This window comes from Megascapheus bottae, chromosome 17, assembly GCF_031878675.1.
Source record: "Megascapheus bottae isolate mThoBot1 chromosome 17, mThoBot2.hap1, whole genome shotgun sequence".
Taxonomy (NCBI): domain Eukaryota; kingdom Metazoa; phylum Chordata; class Mammalia; order Rodentia; family Geomyidae; genus Megascapheus; species Megascapheus bottae.
In genome coordinates, this window is record NC_143525.1 from 16,419,341 (window position 1) to 16,438,551 (window position 19,211).

The window sequence follows — 19,211 nt, forward strand, 5'->3', positions numbered from 1 at the left end:
CTGCCTGCCAGCTTCATTGACTACAGCAACGAAAGAAGTCAGCTCCAGCAGGCAAACATGTGAAATCAGTTCTTCTAGGGCTGAAATTGTTCTCAGGCTGGGGCTGGAAGGTCATGTGAATGACAGTGTCTCTGTCTCCTCCCCCGTTCCCCCCCCCCCCGTTCCCCCCAAGCACAGGACTGAAATGGGTTCCCAGTGGAGAGGGCTCATCCTCATGTCAGGCAAACTGTTTTCTAGGATGGTGGCACTGCCTGTGCCTGGTAAGAATTTAAAGCCTGAAACTTCCTCCAAGTATAGCATTCATTCATATTCTTTCTCTTTATGTCAGCACTGAGGTTTGAACTAAAGACCTTGTACTCTTGCTTGGCTTTTACTCTCAAGGCTGGCATTCAACTACTTGAGCCACACTTCTACTTCTGACTTTTTACAGGCTAATTGGAGACAAGAGATTCAGGGACTTTCCTGCCTGGGCTGGCTTCAAAAACCATGATCCTCAGATTTCAGCCTCCTGAGCAGCAAGGATTACAGGCCTGAGCCACCTGTGGTTGGCCACACCCCTATCTTAAAATTACTGGTCTGGGAATGTAGCTCAGTACTAGCACAGTATAAGGCTCAAGTTTGGTGCCCAGCATGGCAATAACACCAAAACTTCCCAAATGACCCAACCACAAAACAAAAACAATCAGCTCATTATTTTAAGGGCCCTTAGAGTAGATCCTCTCATAAGTTGTTCCCTAACATTTGTCCAGCCTTATCTTCTGTAAGCTGGTTTTTAAGGAGCTGGTAGAGAAGCCAGATCCTAGAGGTCTTTCTTTGAATCAGGCCTTCCTTGCTTAAAAATAGTCAAACCATATGGCTTGGCACATGTCACATAATGGTCCGTCAGGCACCAGGCTAGCTGAGTGTGAAGGCGGAGGGAAGGATGAGAGGAGATAACACTACATCCAGCCCCCCTCAACAGTGGTTTATGCTGATTCTTTCCCAGACAGTTGCAGGAAGTCTTGTCTCTCGCACAGACCCATGCAGAGGAACAGCCAGATTTAGAGTTGATAAAAGGCCTCTGTTAGAGAAGGAAGCAGTCAGGAATTCCTGAAAGCTCTCTGATTATGCTTGCTTCTACTGTGCATGCATGACCTTGTATTCAGGTTCCGGGAAAATTCTTATTTCACCTTTAACCTTTTTTCCAGTGTTCCAGGAATCCTTTAAAAGCTGTGTTTTTGCCAACCAGCTTCTCTCTAGTACCTGGGTTTGAACTCTGAGCCTCACAGTTGTTAGGCTGGCGCCCTACTTGTATGAGTTATGGCTCGAACCCTACTTTTATTTTGCTGGTCATTTTGGAGAGAGTGTAGCAGCTTTTCTGGCCTTGAGTCATTATCTTTCAAATCTCAGCTTCCCGAGAAGCTATGATTACAGGTATGAGCTGCCAGGGCCCAGCTCTCTTGATTTTTAATGAAGTGAATGGAATAGTTTTCAGACCAAGCAGGTGGTTCCTTTGAGTCTCCTCTGTTCTTCAAAGGCTATTCTGGTATCCAGGCTGGGATGACTGTGCCTGCTCTGGGGATTTCCTGCTTCGTTAGGCTTTGGTCTCTTGGAAAGTGAATACAGTTACCCAGGAAAAATGTTATTTAGTACAATCTGATGTCTAGAGGAAGCTGTCTCCTTCCTTGCTTGTCTCTAAAGTAGACAAAGAGGTTTCAGTTAGGCAGGAAAGTCTCCAAGCCTCATTATGGGAGACTCTCTTTCCTATTTATAACTCAGCTACCTAGCTTGCTTTCTATATGACAACAATTGGGAGTCTGGCCAGATTTCAGAAGTTGTGAAGCCACTGCCAGATGGAAGCCTGTAGCTCTGTCCAGTTTTAGCCTTTGGCTGCTTGGTGTAGGCAACCCCACATCCTCAGCTCTCAGATGGGCAGCTTGGCTGGCAGCTCACTGTAACCATGAATTGGGGCACAGCTTTAGCTATAAAGATGAAGCAAGAGCGCTGGGTCTGGTGGCACGTACCACTAAGTTGCAGCTTACTTACCAGGCTGAGATAGGAGGATGGGAAAAATGGCTTGAACCTAGATGAGAATGAGATACCAGGATTAAAAAAAAAAAAAAAAGGTCAGTAGGTTCCACTGAAAAGCCTTTATTTTTCTGGACCTGGGGTTTGAATTCAGGGCTTAGATACTGTTCTGGGCTTTTGTGCCCATGGCTAGTGCTCTACTATTTGCGCCAGAGCTATACTTCCAGCTTTTTGATGGTTAATTGGAGATAAAGAGCCATGAACCTTTTTGTTCAGGCTGTTTTGGAATTGGGACCCACAGATCTCAGCCTCCTGAATAGCTAGGAATACAGATAAGAGCCACTGGCACCCAGCTAGAAAAGCCTTATTAAAACTAAGCATGCAGAATATTTGTTTCCAAGGATTCTCCTTCCTTTTTTTGTGTGTTTTCCTTTTGACCCAGTGGGGAACCTAAATCTGTTTTAATTGCACAGACACATGGACAAAAAGTCATTTTATATCTGCCAAGTGTGGTACCTTCCTTTGCTTATTTGCTATTAAACTGAGAAAAAAAAAAAAACCAAGCATGCAGAAAGGCTGTGCCAGGGCCTAGAGCTATCGCTGTGACCACAGCTTACTCCTGAGAGTGCCCATCCCTGTCCAGCTGAGAGGAGGGGCTCAATGGCGTGGCTTGGTGAAGAGATGCAGGAAGGGAACGATTCTGAACCTGTACAGCAGGCTAGCCCAAACCATCATACATTTGGCCAAAGTCTTCCTCAGGGGTGGTATCCTCACCTCAGTGAGGCTGAGCTCAGAAGTCAGCTCCCTGGACACAGGAGTGGAAGGAGGAAAGCAGCACAGCACCAGGGTTTTCCAAGTGTTAACCATTTATAAATAAGTACATTTGCTTTCGTACATACAGTTCATTGTACAGATGACGCTCTGTATACATGGGGCAGGAAAATGCATTCATTTGAACTTTTCACATCTATCTCACACAGCTCACGTGTACAGACAAGAAAACTGCTCAAGCAAGTACAGTAAAGGAAAATGTCTTCCTTATGCACGGGGCTAGAGGCCTCCGCTGGGTGTGGGGCATCCCCACTGCACGAGTTCACGACTGTGTGGTGTTCAATATATCAGGAGAGAGAACAAACATGCATTGGATAATATACTGTACAGAGAAAGTCTTTTACATCTGAGTTATAGAAAACCTAAAGGAAAACTAAGTGCATTAAAGCTTTTTCCAGCAAGTGTCTTGAAAGGACAGCAAAGAGGAAGAATCAAAATCATATTAGTACAAATCACTCTTTAATTGTAGACTGTACATGTCTGTACTAATTAAAATCATCTTGGATTTGGAGGAGACAGAACAGAGACACAGACGCCGCGCTAGATGGAAAGGAGGCCATGCCTGAGAATGGCACCTGCCCTGAGCCTGACAAGGAACTGGCCCCACTCAGCAGGAATCAGCCAAAGGTAAAAAGCAACAGAAAACCAGAACAGGAAGTGTAACAGGAGTTCCAAAATAACCTGTGAAGGAAGCAGAGATCTAGAGCCATCATCTCTAACTTTAAAAGAATTTTTTTTTTCTCCAGCAAATTGGTACACAGTAAGGCAGGTACATTCAAGTACTGAATTTTCCAGAATTAACTCTCTGTCTGTCCTGGGGACTAAAGGGTATATGAATTGAGTCCTAGCCAGATTTTTCTGGTTAGTGATTAGCAAAAGAAAAAAAATCAGCCATCAAGTGCTACAAAAACAAGCAGCTAGGTCACTTCCTTTCCACAGATTAGGTCTGTCTGAAAAACAAAAAAACAAAAAAAACCCAACACCCCCCCTCCCCCCAAAGCATGCTGGCCTGCATCTCCATGCGTCCAGCTGCAACCTGACCCGTCAGCCAAGTGTCAGGATCACAGAGTCAGCGGGAAGAAATGAGATAGGGTAAGGAAACATGAAAGTAACACTTGATTTTTGGTGTCCAATTATGCGTTCATTTGGTACTGACTTTCAAAGCTCCGACTGTGACCAGCACGTGGCCACAAGCATCTCAGGGTGGTTCAGCTGCTGTGAGGCATTGGACACCGAAATGAAGGTCACCAACACTTCAGCCCTTGAGTGGTCTGTATTACAAAAGGAGTTGATGAAGACCCAGTGATTATTCAAGTAGCTCTGCACAGTGGCTCGCCAGCCCCATTGTGCTTGTGTCCAGGCCCTCAGCCAGCCACCTTTCCTTGGGAGCAGCCAGAGCCAAGTTTCAAGGCATTGCATGGTGAAGGTTTCCATGACGCATCTTTGTAGGTAGCTCTTACCCCTAAGCCCTTTGTTCATTGTTAGTCATGGTAGATGGTCGGTCTGGAATTCCTAGAGGAGAAGCCACACCTCCCAGCAAGCACCCCGGGGCAGCGGGGCCCTCAGTAGGCGCAGTGCTCCAAAGGTCGGCTTCTTAAGAAGTGGGTAGCCCAAGGATAGACAGGCAGGGCGGCTGAGGCTGCTGAGCACTGGGAGCCTCAACAGGAGATGGGCACGGGGGTGGCATGTCCTGCTTCCTGGGGGAGCCTGTTCCATTATGTGGCAAAGATTCAGTGAACTGGTTTTATCCAAGGCATTTCTGCAGTAAAAAAATAACTATCTTTGAAACAAACCACTCGACTTACGACTTTTAGAATTATAAAAGTTGGACGCCGAGAACTGAGAACTGAAAGGAGGGATGCTCACAGGGCAAGAAAAGGGTCCTCCATATTCCTGCCCACCCGCCAGCGCAAGGGAGTTTTACTCAGCCTTCTTTCAGCAACTGCCAGGACGAAGGTCCTAAGCAGGTAGCATTGTGAGTCTGTCTTGCTACCGCTGGCAGGATTGCTTGAAGACTCCCTCCAGGCCTTCGTCCCCTTCTCCCTGAACCTCACAGTCTACAGGCGTGCTTGTTGCCCTGGATGCTGCCCCTCCAGAGGGGACACAGCCATTCTTTGCTACCAGACAAGCATGGTGCAGAGCCACAGTGACACCTAGCGGTAAATATGGTGAAGCACAAGTGACGTCCACATATCCCACTAACATGGCTAAAATCTAAGGAAAAATACTTATGGATATTAAATTAGATACTGGTTTTAATTTTTCTGTTGGGTACATCTCTGGAATATAAAAATACCAATATTTAGAGGGGGGGTTCATAAACTACTATACAATATAAGGATGGAGAACACCTTTGTCTAAGCTGTTCTGTTTACAATAATTTAGGAAAAGTGTTTAAGAATAATTCAGGCTTAACTATAATCGGCCAACTGGTATATCTGGACAACCTGGGGGCACTGTACACAGTTCTAATTAGTGGAATTTTCCTGAGCCATCAAGTTTAAGTTAAACACATCTAAAAAGGGGTACATGGGAGAGGAACGAGAAGGGTTTGTGCTCTATTAACTTGGGACTTTAATAGCGCACATCTACAACCCGGACAGTTACAACAGCAGATACAAAATGGTCTCCATTTTGTCCATGCCAAATTCTCATGTTATACAGGCTTTCCCTTTACTTTGTAAATAAACATTAATTTTTAATTGTTAATTGTGTGCCTTACTGATCCAGTAAATAAAGTAACCATGTCTCAGGAGTCCCTAAGAAAATTGCTGGAAAAGCACTTTAAAATCGCTGCAAATATTTTTTTTAAGTTTTAAAAATTCTTAGTCTTTTTGATGCTTATATACAAGTTATTTCTTGTGCTATAAGTGTACCCACTGCTTGATTTCTTTCTTTTCCTTGCTTTTTTTCCCTTGAAAATACACTAAAAGACAAGAGCGATTCTGCTAATTTCTAATGAAGACACTACTCACACTTAAATATCCAGTATTTATCAGTTACAAATTCAAACAGTAAAGTGCACCCATTTTTAGACACGATGTGATGGAAACCCACTAGTGCAAGGATTCTAGGAAACGGAACACACATTTTGGTGAGAAACCTGTAAGCTGAAGTTTATCACCAGTTTCCATTTCCGGATGATGTGAATTGGGTGAGAACTTGCCAGTTTCATTGAAAAATTTTCCTCCCACCCAAAGCCAGACATTGATTCGGCAGATGCCTGTTGCTCTAGGGAGGGGCGTCTCTAAATTACAGTACTAAGATCGTCCTATGGCAGTGAAGTAGCAAAACAGGGCACAGGCAGTCGGCTCCCAAAAGAAGACTCTGGTCTCCTGCCCCGGGAAGCTCCTGCTGGAGTTGTCTAGTCAAAAACTTGGGCGCCCAGTAGTGATATTCACTCTCTCTTACGATGGCTAAAAAAGAATCACATTTGTCTGCTGACATTTTAGGTGTTTTGCGCAGTGAGGTGGAGACAATAAATCTCGTTTTTCCTGGAAAACCCAGAGAGACCCTGTGGAGGAGTGGTAGTGGTGGTGATATTGTAAGAGCCACCAGGAGAAGTGAACAAGGTGGTGTGTATGACGCTCTGGACAAATAGGGACCCTTTTCTAGTAGGCGGAAGTTCTTTAGAATAGAGCAGTGCTCCACTGGGAGGTGGTCTGATAGGGTAAGAATACTGAGAGACCAACAGGGCTGAGGCCTGGGCAAAAAGGGAGGTGAGAAGCCTTAGATGAGTTCTTAGCTCTACAGGTTAATACTATAGCTAAACCTATCATCCAGCTGATGTGGGGCAGATGGGTTAGGCAGGTCAAGGCCACTGATGGCCACAATGGTCTTGGAGTAGGAGGCAACCCTTACACATCATAGCGTGCAAAATGTCTGGTTCCGATGAGTCCTGGCCTGCTTTAGGCTTGGGGGCTCTGAGGGGGGCCGTCTACTTGGTAGAATCTAAACTAGTAAAGAAATGTTTTGATCTCAGCTTTGTTCCTTTCAGTGAACACGGAAAGGTCTGGTCAAAAGCTGGATTTTATTCAGAGAACTTCCCTTTCTGTAGCCCTTTATTTACAAGAGCAGAATGATTCCTAAGAACAGAAGACTAGTGCTCCTTTGTTTACTCTTAGCTATTTGTCGGCTTGAGTTGGTTAGTTTTAAGAGCTGATGGGCAGTTAGTGCCAAGAACGTGCTACGGCTTTGGTTCCCGTGTTATTTTGCTATCCACCTCTTAGTGGCCTCAGCCTCTCCAAGGTTAGGCTAACAAACAACTGTAAGACCCAGATGTGTAGACAGTGATGGGGGAAGAGACCTCCTGTCACATGTCTTGTGCCCCTACCCTAGGCTAGAAAACAGAGCTGGAAGGGGTCTGTTGTTATCTCTGAACATTTTGCTGTTTCTCATGTTCAAATACCACCCCAGTGCTCCTATACAAGACATAAGTCCTTTGATAGCAGACAATGAAACTCTAGGTCTAGATATGGAATTAGGTTAACGACTGGAAGGGAATGGCCCTAGGTGGAAACCCTAGGGAGTTTCTCTTAAGAGTCCTAAGAGAATCCAGTTAGCTTTCTGAAGAACAACTTTCTTCACCGCTGGGTTTGAGAAAAGAAGGCCAGAAGGACAGAGCTGGGCTCCAGTGGAGATGCAGCTAACAGGGTTATTGCACCAGCAGCCACTGGAAGTTTGTTTTGAGGAACCTGGTACTCAGTGATGTTTCCTGATCTAAAAAGTAGACTTTTCAAGACAGTTTCTGTAGCCTTTCACTGAGATCCTTCTTCTGTCTTTCTATGTATGATTCCCTTTTCTACCCCTAGAAGATCGGTAGCTTTTAGGGATTAGCTGTTAAAAAACATGCAAAACAAATCCTTGGTGAATTGTTTAAAAATACCCAGAGTTCTCATTGACTTTCCTTGGCTGACGAACATTCTTAAAGGGCTGGCTGTTTCCTAAATGTTCTTAAAGTGCCTCTTGGAAGAATCAGTGGAGTGACATTTCAAATAGCTATATTGGGGTTTTCTTTCAAGTTAACAGATTTAGTTCTTCTTTTTCTTCTCTCTTTCTCCTAGATCCTTTTGCCCCATAGGAAGGCCAGTAGCAATATAAAGCAACCTTCTGGACCTGAAGACTGTGGGGAGCTTGCAGTGAGCGGGAGGAGGCCATGACACAGGAATGCACTGGGGGTGGCTATCTGGTAACACTGGATAAGAATGCAAAGGCAAAGGGGCATCACACTTTCTAAAGTTCCTAGAAGAAAACGAATAAGAACATCTTACTTTCCAGAAAAGGAAAAAGACATTTACATAACAAGAACATCAGTGAAAGCGATTGTCTCCTGGAAAAAGCTGACCAGTGTGTCTGATCTCCCTGGGTTAAAGCACACGGCACAAAAATCTCCTCGTTGGCATTGGAAGAGAGGGAGGGAGAGAGCATGTGGCTAGGGCACAGACCAGAGAAACTGAAGTCCTGGCTCATTGAGGCCAGCTTCCCAGTCGGCTGCATGCAAAGGATTTCAGCATGTGGGCTGCCACCTCTGAACACCACACAGAAACTACATGAGAAATTAAGCCAGAGAACTACCTCAAATGTAGAAACCAAGCCTGAAAATGTGTGCAGTGAAAACATACGGGTCTCACTCCAACAAATGTCTTTTAAACATTAGACTCCACAAATGGTCTCTTTGGTTTGATAGGCGATGTCTGCCCTTGTCGGGAGTCCCGGGACAACTGCCTATACAGGTTGTCCTGGTATGCCTGAGCCACAGGTAGGGTCCGAGCCACCTTCACATCGGGATAGGAGGAGGCCTGGCTGACTCTCTCCAAGAGGTCTCCACGGGACCCATTAGCCAGCATCCCATGTGGGCTGTAATAATCGTCCTCCAGCAAATGGCCATTTTGTGCATTGTTGGTTTTGTTATAAAAGGCAATGTTGCTGATGGATGATGGCGGACTGAAGGACTCGGGTTGAGGCAGGTTGCCTGGAGATGTAGGACTGAGAACGGTATCAACTGATGACACTGCCCAGGTCCGGTTCTGCTGGTGAAGGTGGGGGTATTGTTGAGTCCGGGCTGTTTTATCTATGATCCCCATGAATGGTGTGGTCCTGGATCGGGTGGGCTCACTGGGGTAACCTCCCTGAGTGGGAGACACTGGCGACAGCTCGTCACATGACCTATCATATGCCGGTTTCAGTGGGATCTCCATTTGTTGAATTGAGGAAGAAGGCCGGAAAGTAGGAGTGAGGTTGGAGGTGGAGGAGATGCTATTGCTAGATGGAGAGAATCGGAGGCCCACACTCTGGGAGTGCAGCAATGGCCTGGGAGTTGGGGGGTGGGGCTTGATTTCACTAGGGTTGACACTTATAGGTCTTCTGATTAAATGAGACACGTCAGGGGAACCTAGTTGGCTGGAGGAGCGCTCTAGATCTAGTTTGGAGTGACAGACTGGGTAATAGGATGCGGACTGGCTTCGCCCAATCTGTGGTGTCTGACTGTATCTCATGCCACCTCGGTAGGCAGAGGAAGGCCGCTGTGGAAGGTCTTCTTTGGTCAACCCTCCATGCTGACATATGGCACCTGCACTCAGGCTGGCTTGGACATGCTGTACAGGTCTCCCATCCCCTACGATTCCCCCTATCGATCCTTGATAAACCAGCCGGCTCTGACTTACTCCCATATCTCCTTGTGAAGACTGGTATTTACTGGCCATGGAATGGGCTACCTGGCCATAGGCCCCTGTGGGGATGACAGTGCTTGAATGAACTGCTGAGCTGGGCTGGTTACTTCTCACAATCTGGGCCTTGGCAGGCTGCAGCCTGAGCCCTTGCTGGGGAACTGCTACAGGAAGTTGAGACATCTGGTAGGGCCGCTGGGCCATTTTAGATAATGGAGATTTTGGTCTGCCAGGAAGCTGACTAACATTTGTTTCTTGCTGATAACGCACCGGTGAACCCGACTGGGACCTATAGACACTCATGCTCTCAGCTGGAGGGCTGGCCCGATACTGAGGGCCTCTCCGGAGAGGGGAAGGGGGAGGGCTTGGGTATTCTTTGCTCTGCCCTCCCACAGGAGGGGGGCTGAACCGGTAAGATCCACCCTGATGAGCTGGGGAAGTATGCGGAGGACTAGGCCTGTAGTGAGAGTTCTGGTGAGTTGGAGAAAGTGCAGGCGAGGTGGACTGATATCCCTGTCTGGTAGGGGAGCCTACAGAACTGTTGGAGCGGAAGTCAAAAACCTGATGAGAGCCAAGAGGTGAACTAGAGATATAAGCTGAATCCCGATGTGCTGGGGAGGAGGGTGGGCTCTGGATTATTGGTAGCCCCTGACTGGGTCGTGCCTCGGTCTGGAGGCCAATAGAAACATTCTCAGCATCCTGTTCCAGGTACTCCTCCTCAAATATGTCTTGGACAGAGTATATATCTTCATGTTGTGGTTCAGGCTCTGTTTCTTCTGGTAACTCCTGCTGAGGCTGCTGAGATGGTGCTGGTGGCGGTGGTGGCTGCTGCTGCATCTGTCTGCACTCCTCCTCTACTCTTATTAGGAGTCTCTGGATCTCACGGTTGTTTGGACACAGCTTGATGGCCTCGTTCAGATCCTCTAAAGCTGCTGCAAACTGTCTGCTTGACAAAATGCAAACACATGAACTGGAGTTATTCCGAATCAACAGAAATTACCAAGAGCTAAAAACATGGCCACTATTTCAGAGAACTATGGTGGCATCTGTGGGGGTCTGGGGAGGTCTGATTCAGTTTGATTTGTAAGAAAGAAACAGCAGACTGTCATTCCAGAGCCCAGAATGATTTCCTAGCCCTGTCAGCCTCCATCTTCCTTCTGGCCTCTGGGGTTTGTGGAGAAAAGTCCCCGTTGTGTCAGTCCAGCCAGGCCCTTCGGGAAGATGCTCCGCGTGCCCAAATGCATACCAGGTGGTATGAGGGCGTATATGGGGTTGTCATTTACAGTGTCACTGTCAAGTAGCTTAGGAATAATGCTTAATAGGAACAATAATTAATATTTAATAATTTTGCTGATCTAGCAGACATTTTCAAAATATATTCTCAGCATTTTGGCTATAAATGACAGGCCTGTTCTGTCCTAGGGAAGAACCTTATCCTTCTGCTGTCCTTTCTGCCCTGTAGCACTGCTGTCTCATGACACAAGGTCAAAGCCAGGCGGGTATGTAAGCTTGCTGACTAAATTGACTCAGGGCTGAGCTGAGATTCTAATTTGCAAATAAGGAAATGAACTGTCAAGACAGATTCCCATCCTCTTTGCTAATACTGCCTGGAAAAGGGACAACTAGATTTGTGGGAAGGGAAAACTCCAGAGGAAAAGAGAACTTGGTAGTCAAGTTTCTGTAAAAAAATGTATCATTTTAGCTAGTTACAATTAATACATCACTTCCATGGTCATCACTAGCTTCAGTCTGTGTTTAATTTTCATGTCCTATCCCTTCTAGTTCCAGCAGTGAACTCAAAGCAGGCCTTTCCCATTCAGAATCTGGGAGAAGGTGAGGTAAGGTAGAGTGCTGGGCAGGGTAAGTCAATGACAGTGACAAGTTTTCCAAAGAACAATGACAGAAGATTCTATGTCTTAATAGAGGCTTTCATGCCCAGTGACCAAACTACAGAAGATGGGCACATTGAAGGGTACCTGGCATTTCTCAATACTGGCAACAGGACTCTATGTGTGTGTGTGTGTATGGGGGGTGATTACATGAGGAAGGTTGATGCCACCAGACTTGAACAGAATGCCACATGGAGAGCTAAATGATCCAGGGTGCTGCCAAAGGCCTGTAAGAAAAGAGAGGAGGCTGGGACACACAGTGACCCATCCTGCCTTTCTCTTTAAAAGGGCTGGTGGGATGTTTTGCTTAAGTGACCTCTTCCGCTATCTGGCTTAAGGCTGGAAAATGAGACGTGAGTCTTCTTGAAACAAAATGCCATTCTCCATTTTACCTTTCTCCCAAAATAAAGTGCTCTTGGTTTTCAGAGCTCAGAAGATTTCTTGACTTTGAGCTGAGTACTGTGTTGCTACTGGAGCTACCCTGAAAGCCTGTCTCTAATAGTCTTCAAGTACAGATACATTTGAATACATATGCCCCAAGGTAACCTACATTGCCTTGGCTAAATTGTTTAGAAAAGAGACCTCTTGCTTTCCTCTCTCTCTCTCTCTCTCTCTCTCTCTCTCTCTCTCTCTCTCTCTCTCTCTCTCTCTCTCTCTCTCTCTCTCTGCTTCTCTCTCTGCCTCTCTCTCCCTCTCCCTCTCCCTCTCTCCCTCTCTCCCTCTTTCCTCACCTGCTGCTGCGTTTTGCCCTTGCTCTTGCATAGTAAGCTTCATAAGATTTCGGTTTCAGCTCCAGGGCCTTAGTAGCAAATTCCTCCGCCATTCCAAAATCCTGTCATTACAATAGGTGTGCAAATGAGTCAGTGAAGAAATACAAAAAATAGACAACTTGGAAATAAAACAAATTATATTTACATTTTTTGACATTTATGGATAAAATACCTGGGATTATGGACATGCCTGGACATGGCTTTAACCATGTGATATACAGACTGAAAATTCCCTGTGCCTTTGACCTATGTGTGCTTGAATCCATTCTTGGACTTTATCTGTTCAGCATATTAAAAACCTAATTTGGCTTCTGCTTTTCAGCCATAATTCTCTTTAGCCCAGAAGCCAAATGACTAGTGTTTCTAAGTCAATCTCCTAAAACTGGCAACCTGTAGTCTTCTTGCACATACACATGTAAAGCAAACACATATACATCTGTGTGGACACTTTGCCTCCCCAGGTTCCTGCTGCACCTTCTAGACCTTGGCTTTCCAGGAGTGTAGGAGTAAGGGATCTGAGGAAAGGTAGATTTCACACAGCCCTGGTCTGCTTCATAACTACTCGGTGTGCTGTGTATTTTGATATTCATAACTACTTTAGTATTAGGATTAAGTATAATAAAACAGTTAAGGGTCATATATAGTTCCTGGCACGGCATGTCATAGGTACTCAATACACTGTACTTTGAATAGCATTTTTTTTTAACCTGTTGTCTAGTTTTTTTTTGATCTCTTGTCTAGTTTCTTACTTGGCAAACATTTAAAATAAAAAAAAAAAAACAAGAAAGGATCCTGGCTCTGACTGGGATCTATGCTATCACTGGAGGTCCTGGGAACAACATGGTCTTGGAGCCATCTGTTCTTCCTCTAAGAACCCTCAGGAACAGATATCAGAAGAGACAATCCAAGTGAGTAGTTCTTCTTCTTTTTCTTTCCTTCAGAGCTGAATACTGAACTCAGAGCCTTGCATTTGCTAAGCGAGTACCAAGTATTCTTCCACTAAGCTAAATCCTAAACCCCAAGTCTAGGTTTTTAAAAATATTCCTTTAAAAACTAAGCTAAAGGAGAAGATAAAAAGTCTGAGACAGTAGCTTCTGGTCACATTCAGTATTCCTAAGACAGAAAACAAAGCTTCTAGGGAGAAAAAAAGGCTCTGAAGCATAGGTAAAAATTTTTTTGGTTGGGTCATGGGCCAGGCTCTGGGTCTGGGCACTGTCCCTGAGCTCTTCTCCTCAAGGCTACTACCCCTTGAGACACAGGGCTACTTCCGGTTTTCTGGTAGTTAATTGGAGATAAAAGTCTCACAGACTTTAGTGCCTGGGCTGTCTTTGAACCATGATCCTCAGATCTCAGCCTCCTGAGTAGCCAGGCTTACAGGTATGAGCCATTGCGCTTGGCTTGCATAGGTTAAAAAAAATTTAAAAAAGGAAAATTTTCTACTGCAGACAGACTTCAGGAGCTCAGCAGTATGAATCTAATGACTAGCTTTCTAAACAACAGGGAGCTCGAGAGAAAATATACAAGTTGAACAGGCCATCTTCTATTTCTTCTGCTTACCTAGTTTTGTTTATTTTTTTCTCCTATGATAATAATTCTTTCTGGGAGTATGAGAATTCTTCTTATATTTTCCCCTGGTGCTGGGAATTGAACCCAGAGCCTTGAGCATGCTGGGTAAGCACTGTACCACTGTACTACCAAAGGGGACTTATTTTTTGTGCTAGTCCTAGGGCTTGAACTCAGGGCCTGGGTGCTGTGTCTGAGTTTTCCCCCAAGGCTAGTGATCTACCACTTGAGTCACATCTCTACTTCCATCTTATTTTTTTTTTTTGTGACTAATAAGAGATAAGAGTTTCATGGATCTTTCTGCCTAGGCTAGTTTCAAGCCACAATTCTCAGATCTTAGCCTCCTGAGAAGCTAGGATTACAGGTGTGAGCTAACAGTGCCCAGCAAAGAAGATTTTTAAAAAGCAGAGTATTTGGTAGGGTGAAAATGTCAGAGGGGTCTGCAGATACTTGTGAGTTTTGCTTCATTCTCAATCTGCTGGGCTACAGGAAACCCTTAGGGCTATTTCTCTGGTTTCAGAGAGAAATATGATGCAAAAGAACCTTACTGCCTTACCAAGACATCTTCCCCTCTTCCATTCCCCTTAAAAGAAACCTCTTCCATGTCCCCAGTCCTCTCAGCAATGTAGACAACTCTACCTTTGCAATCCATAACTGTTCTGAAACAGCCAAGTCCATCCCAGGGCTCCTATCAATGTCAAGTTTTAGGACCTGGACAGATGATATAAGATCATATACACAAATGCTCTTTCTGGATTTGATAGCAGATCCCTTGATACTGAGGCTGAAATCTTGTTTCTGTTCAGCTGAGCTCTTCACTGATCAGTGTTCCTGTTTGGCTAAGTTTTATGTCCTTATTAACTGTTAGAGCTCAGGCTGGTGGATGTCAGTAATTCCTGATGTGATCATAGCAATTTCCAGTATCTAAGAGAGGTTTCTTGATTCAGGAGTATCTGTATGAAAAGGGAGCTGTGGCTCAGAGCATCTAAGGTATATCTGTAAGGCAGGCAAGAAGGACCAAGGGCTGGGGAGACAAAAGAAGGCTGGGAAAAGTTCTAAGATTCCCTTCAGAGCAAGAAGACACATGGCATGCAGGAATACAAAGATAAGGTAGTAAGAAGTTCAAGAATAGCCTCAGAAACGAAACCTTGAAGATCATGGTTCTGTGTCCTTTTCCCAGCTCTTCCATAAATGACTAGGGCATATATTAGAAAGGAGGAGAATGACTAAAATCTGTATTTAATTACAGCTGGACTTGTAGTGATTTCTGCCTTCACATGTTCCTAAAGACCAGGGGAATAGGTTGATGATATTCCAATCTCGTTTAAGTGGGGATTGTAAAAATTCAGAATGCTACAAAATACTTAGCTCTAACTTTCCTATAGCTTGACAAATTGTATCTAGGCTTGTCTTCGAAAATGCAAATGTCAGTGTTCTGTGAAGGACAACCAAGTTCCAAATGGGACAGAGGATGTCAGGGGCCTGGTACAAGCTACTGAGTGGCATAAACTTTCAACTTCTGTGACTGCAGAAAGGAAGTGAAGGAGAGAGACTTACATTCATTTTTCTGCGACACCGAGAGAGGTTGAGAAGGAGAGACACCTTTAGTTCCCGGAAGGTTTTCAAGTCCTCACCAAACCCTTCTCTGGGAAACTTCTTCAGAGCATATTGGTAGCGTTGGGCAGCTTCCTTCACTTTACCTTTCTAATGGAGTACAAGATGGAAAAGTGCACAGTTGGTGTGCTGAGCAGCTGAAATAAGTTTTGTCACTGACTTTCCTGCTCTTATAGTTGATGGTGCAAGTAGAAGGGAACAGTCTTTCTACTGGAAACTTACCTTGCAGGAAAATAAAGGCTGAACAGAATACTTGTCACAAACCAGAGAAGCAAAGTCTCATTCAATGGAAGGCCTAGGTTACAGCTTCCCAATGGGATTACAAAGAGGCAATCTTGCTCATTTCAAAGTTAATTGTGCTTTCCCCACAACTTTCTGGTTGAAGCATTGTAGTTATTGCTTCTGCCTTATTTCTAGCATATCATGTTTTCTTTCTCATGAATGATATGAGAGCTAAAACCATACAGCTGTGGCTTCCCTAAGCTTATGGAAGGAAATAACAATGTATGGGTATTGTTTGTAGAAAAGGCACATGCATATGGTAGGTAGCACTTTAGAAGTGAAGCTTGGAATTTGTAATTTCACCTGACTTTGTAGGAGACATTTTCCAAGAGGAAGTAAATTTAGGAGCACTTCTAGTTATACAAGCCTTAAATTTAATTTTTATTTATTTTTTTACATTTTGTATCTGAAAATCTGTAATTTGAGTCCTGAAAGGAACAGACATTATTACCCCCTCCTATCCACTAGTTTATTCTTTCTGTATAGTTGAAACTGCTCTGGTACTCCAAATCTTTTCTTTTCTTTTCTTTCTTTCTTTCTTTTTTTTTTTTTTTTGTTGGTCATGGGACTTGAGATCTGGGCCTGGGCACTGTCCCTGAGCTCTTCAGATCAAGGCTACTGCCCTACCCCGGAGCCACAGCACCACTTCTGGTTTTCTGACGGCTAATTGGACATAAGAGTCTCACGGACTCTTATGCTAGGCTGGCTTTGAACCAAGATCCTCAGATGTCAGACTCCTGACTAGCTAGGAATACAGGCGTGAGCATTGGCACCTGGCTATTTTTTTTTTCTTTAACACTTCTGGGTGAGAACAGTAATAGTTTTGCCTATTTTCCTTAGGAATAGGATTCCTTGCCTTGGAATATCAGAAGTTACATTATGATCAGGTCATTAATATGTAATAACGCCATTCTGAGGCCCATAAATATGATACCTAGAATCAGGAAGACCTTCTTTGAAGGCATATCAAATAAAGTTGGGCAGGACTTATGCTTCCAGAAAGCTCTAGATTATCATGAGTCTTATTCAAAGCGTACTTAGGAAATAGAATTCTGTTCCTAGAGCTCTTAAACTCCTAATAGGAGGGGGAAATGACATACTTCAGAATCTTTCCCCCATCTTTTAGATCTGGAAATGTCTCAGGGATGCCCACTGCTAAATTTGGGTTAGATTTGTATCACTTCCAGGAGAAGATGATATAGCTAACCTGATGACTATGATATGAAACATCATTAAGGAACTTCTCATAGGTCGTGTGTATGTACTGAGGTACAAAGATTATAGCTTGAACTTTGAGTACAAAAAGATTCTGTATGTGTGTGTGTGTTATCTTGAACAGCTTGAACATAGTGTCTCTCATTCTTAATTTTTTTCTGCTCAAGGCTGGTGCTCTACCATTTGCAACACATCTCTACTTCTGGCTTTTTGGTGGTTAACTAGACAGAGGTTTCATCAACTTTCCTGCCGAGGCTGGCTTTGAACTGAGATCCTCAGATCTCAGCCTTTAGAGTACGTAGGGTTACAATGTGAGACATCAGTGCCTGATTTCTAATACCTTTTTGTGTTATCAGTCAATGAGTGACTGGCACATTCTGTAAGTCTTATTTTTTTTGGTTTCGTTATCTTATTTGAGGATTCTGATAGGCTATTATTATTTTAATTTTTTAAATGTGTGTATAAATTGAATATGAAATTTAAGATCAATAGAAAAATAGCTGTGCTATATAATTTTTCTTTACCTTTTTTGAATTTCCCACTTAGAAAACTTTCTGTGTAAAATTCTATGTTACCACCTGTTAGTGACCATGGAAAACTAGATTGATCAGCTGCAGTCATGGACAGGCTGCTCTGTCTCTCTTGACAAGGCAAAATAGGATCCCCACCTTTGGAGCCATTACTATGAAATGGCATTCCCTGATCCCTTCTCCCCACATTTTTTTTTTTTGCCAGTCCTGGGGCTTGAACTCAGGGCCTGAGCACAATCCTTGGGCTTTTCTCAAGGCTAGAGCTCTACCACTTGAGCCACAGCACCACTTCTGGCCTTTTTCAGTGTATATGGTACCAAAGAATTGAACCCAGGTTGTTGTGCATGCTAGGCAAGCACTCTACCACTAGGCCACACTCCCAGCTCCTCCCCCCATATTTTTTATGATTATGTTTTACTATGTAGTGTAGGCTAACTTCCAACTTGTAATCCTCCTGTCTTACACTTCCTAATGCTAGAGATTATAGCTAGGTACCATTATACTTTACCTATGAAAAGCATTCTACTTTTGCTTCTAGGAAAAAATAATCATTGTCACAATGTGGAGGATTCTTCATACAGAAAACAGACAATGTCGGACTCTGGTGGCTCATGCCTCGCTACTCAGGAGGCTGAGATCTGAGGATCGTGCTAGTCCTGTGAGCTCAGGGCCTGAACACTGCCCTTGGGTTTTCTCAAGGCTACAGCTCACTTGAGCCACAGCACCACTTCTGGCTTTTTCTATGTATATGGTACTGAGGAATCAAACCTGGGTCTTTGTGCATGCTAGGCAGGCATTCTACCACTAGGCCAAACTCCCAGTCTCTCTTATTGACTATTAACCACCAGAAAACCTGAAGTGGTGCTATGGTTCAAAGTGGTAGTGGACTGGCCTTGAGGGAAATGTCTAAGGCATAGTGCTCAGGCCCTAAGTTCAAGCCTCAAGACAAAAAAAGAAAAAAGAAAAAGAAAAAGAAAAGAAAAACCAATAATAATAACAACCACAAAAGGCCTAAATGGCCTTTTGAGGAAACTGGTCCTCCTGCCCTCACCTTATAAAACATGTCCCCCTCTTCCATCAGCTTGCTCAACAGGATGATCATGATGTCTGGTTTGGAGGTGGCCATCGCCCAGGTGGCTGGACCTGTAGTGTACAGGATGCATGATGGGTAAAAAACTCATACAATGTAAAGGTGGTAGGAAGCTAGGTGAAAAAAACATCCTGGGGGATTTTCTGCTGAGAGAACAACTTGTGCCAGAATAATTACCTCATTTTTAGACCTGGGAGTATTTTAGTGACTCCCACTGCGAAGAAGCTGCATTGGATTTATTTATAATTCACCTTAAAATAAGAATATCTGAACTGCCTGAACTTGTGCCACAGGAGGGCAGCAAAGCCTATGTACTGCATTACAGGCACACAATGGCTTAGTCTGCAGTCAGGAACACTGGGGAAAGAGTTTAAAGGTCACCACGAGATTCAAAAATTAAAAATAAAGATTTATTGTGACACTCAAAACTCCCAGTTATTTAGACTCCTAAAATTTAAATATGTACTTTTGCAAAAGGGAAACCATTAAATTCTAAAGATTTCCTTAATTTATAAGTACCAAATAGGATTCCCTGGGATTTACTTTAAACCATGAACACAGTTCAAATGTCAAATAGACATGAAACAAAGCAACATTACTGAGACTATTTTACTCACAAAAAGAAAAAAAAAGGTTAAATGGATTAGTTTACAGATGCCTGAATTATTTACCACTAAGCTTTTCAGGGTTAGTTATTAAAAGTTCAAGTTATTCTCTACAACAGTCATTTAAAAAGTCTTCTTTTAAGGTGAAGT

The 19,211-nt window shown here is 44.0% G+C and overlaps 1 protein-coding gene across 5 annotated transcripts in view; it reads right to left on the minus strand.

Moving 5' to 3' along the window:
- Positions 1–5,874: 5,874 nt before the first annotated feature.
- Tanc2 (tetratricopeptide repeat, ankyrin repeat and coiled-coil containing 2) overlaps positions 5,875–19,211 on the minus strand; it is a 247,578-nt gene continuing 234,241 nt past the window's right edge. For all 5 annotated transcript variants that reach the window (XM_090349974.1, XM_090349973.1, XM_090349972.1 and 2 more), the window contains 4 exons: positions 18,418–18,509; positions 15,283–15,429; positions 12,124–12,224; positions 5,875–10,446 (listed from right to left, as the gene is read on the minus strand). In XM_090349974.1, coding sequence (XP_090206100.1) covers positions 8,484–10,446; positions 12,124–12,224; positions 15,283–15,429; positions 18,418–18,509 — 2,303 coding nt within the window. In that variant the 3' untranslated portion in view covers positions 5,875–8,483. The remainder of the gene's footprint in view (positions 10,447–12,123; positions 12,225–15,282; positions 15,430–18,417; positions 18,510–19,211) is intronic.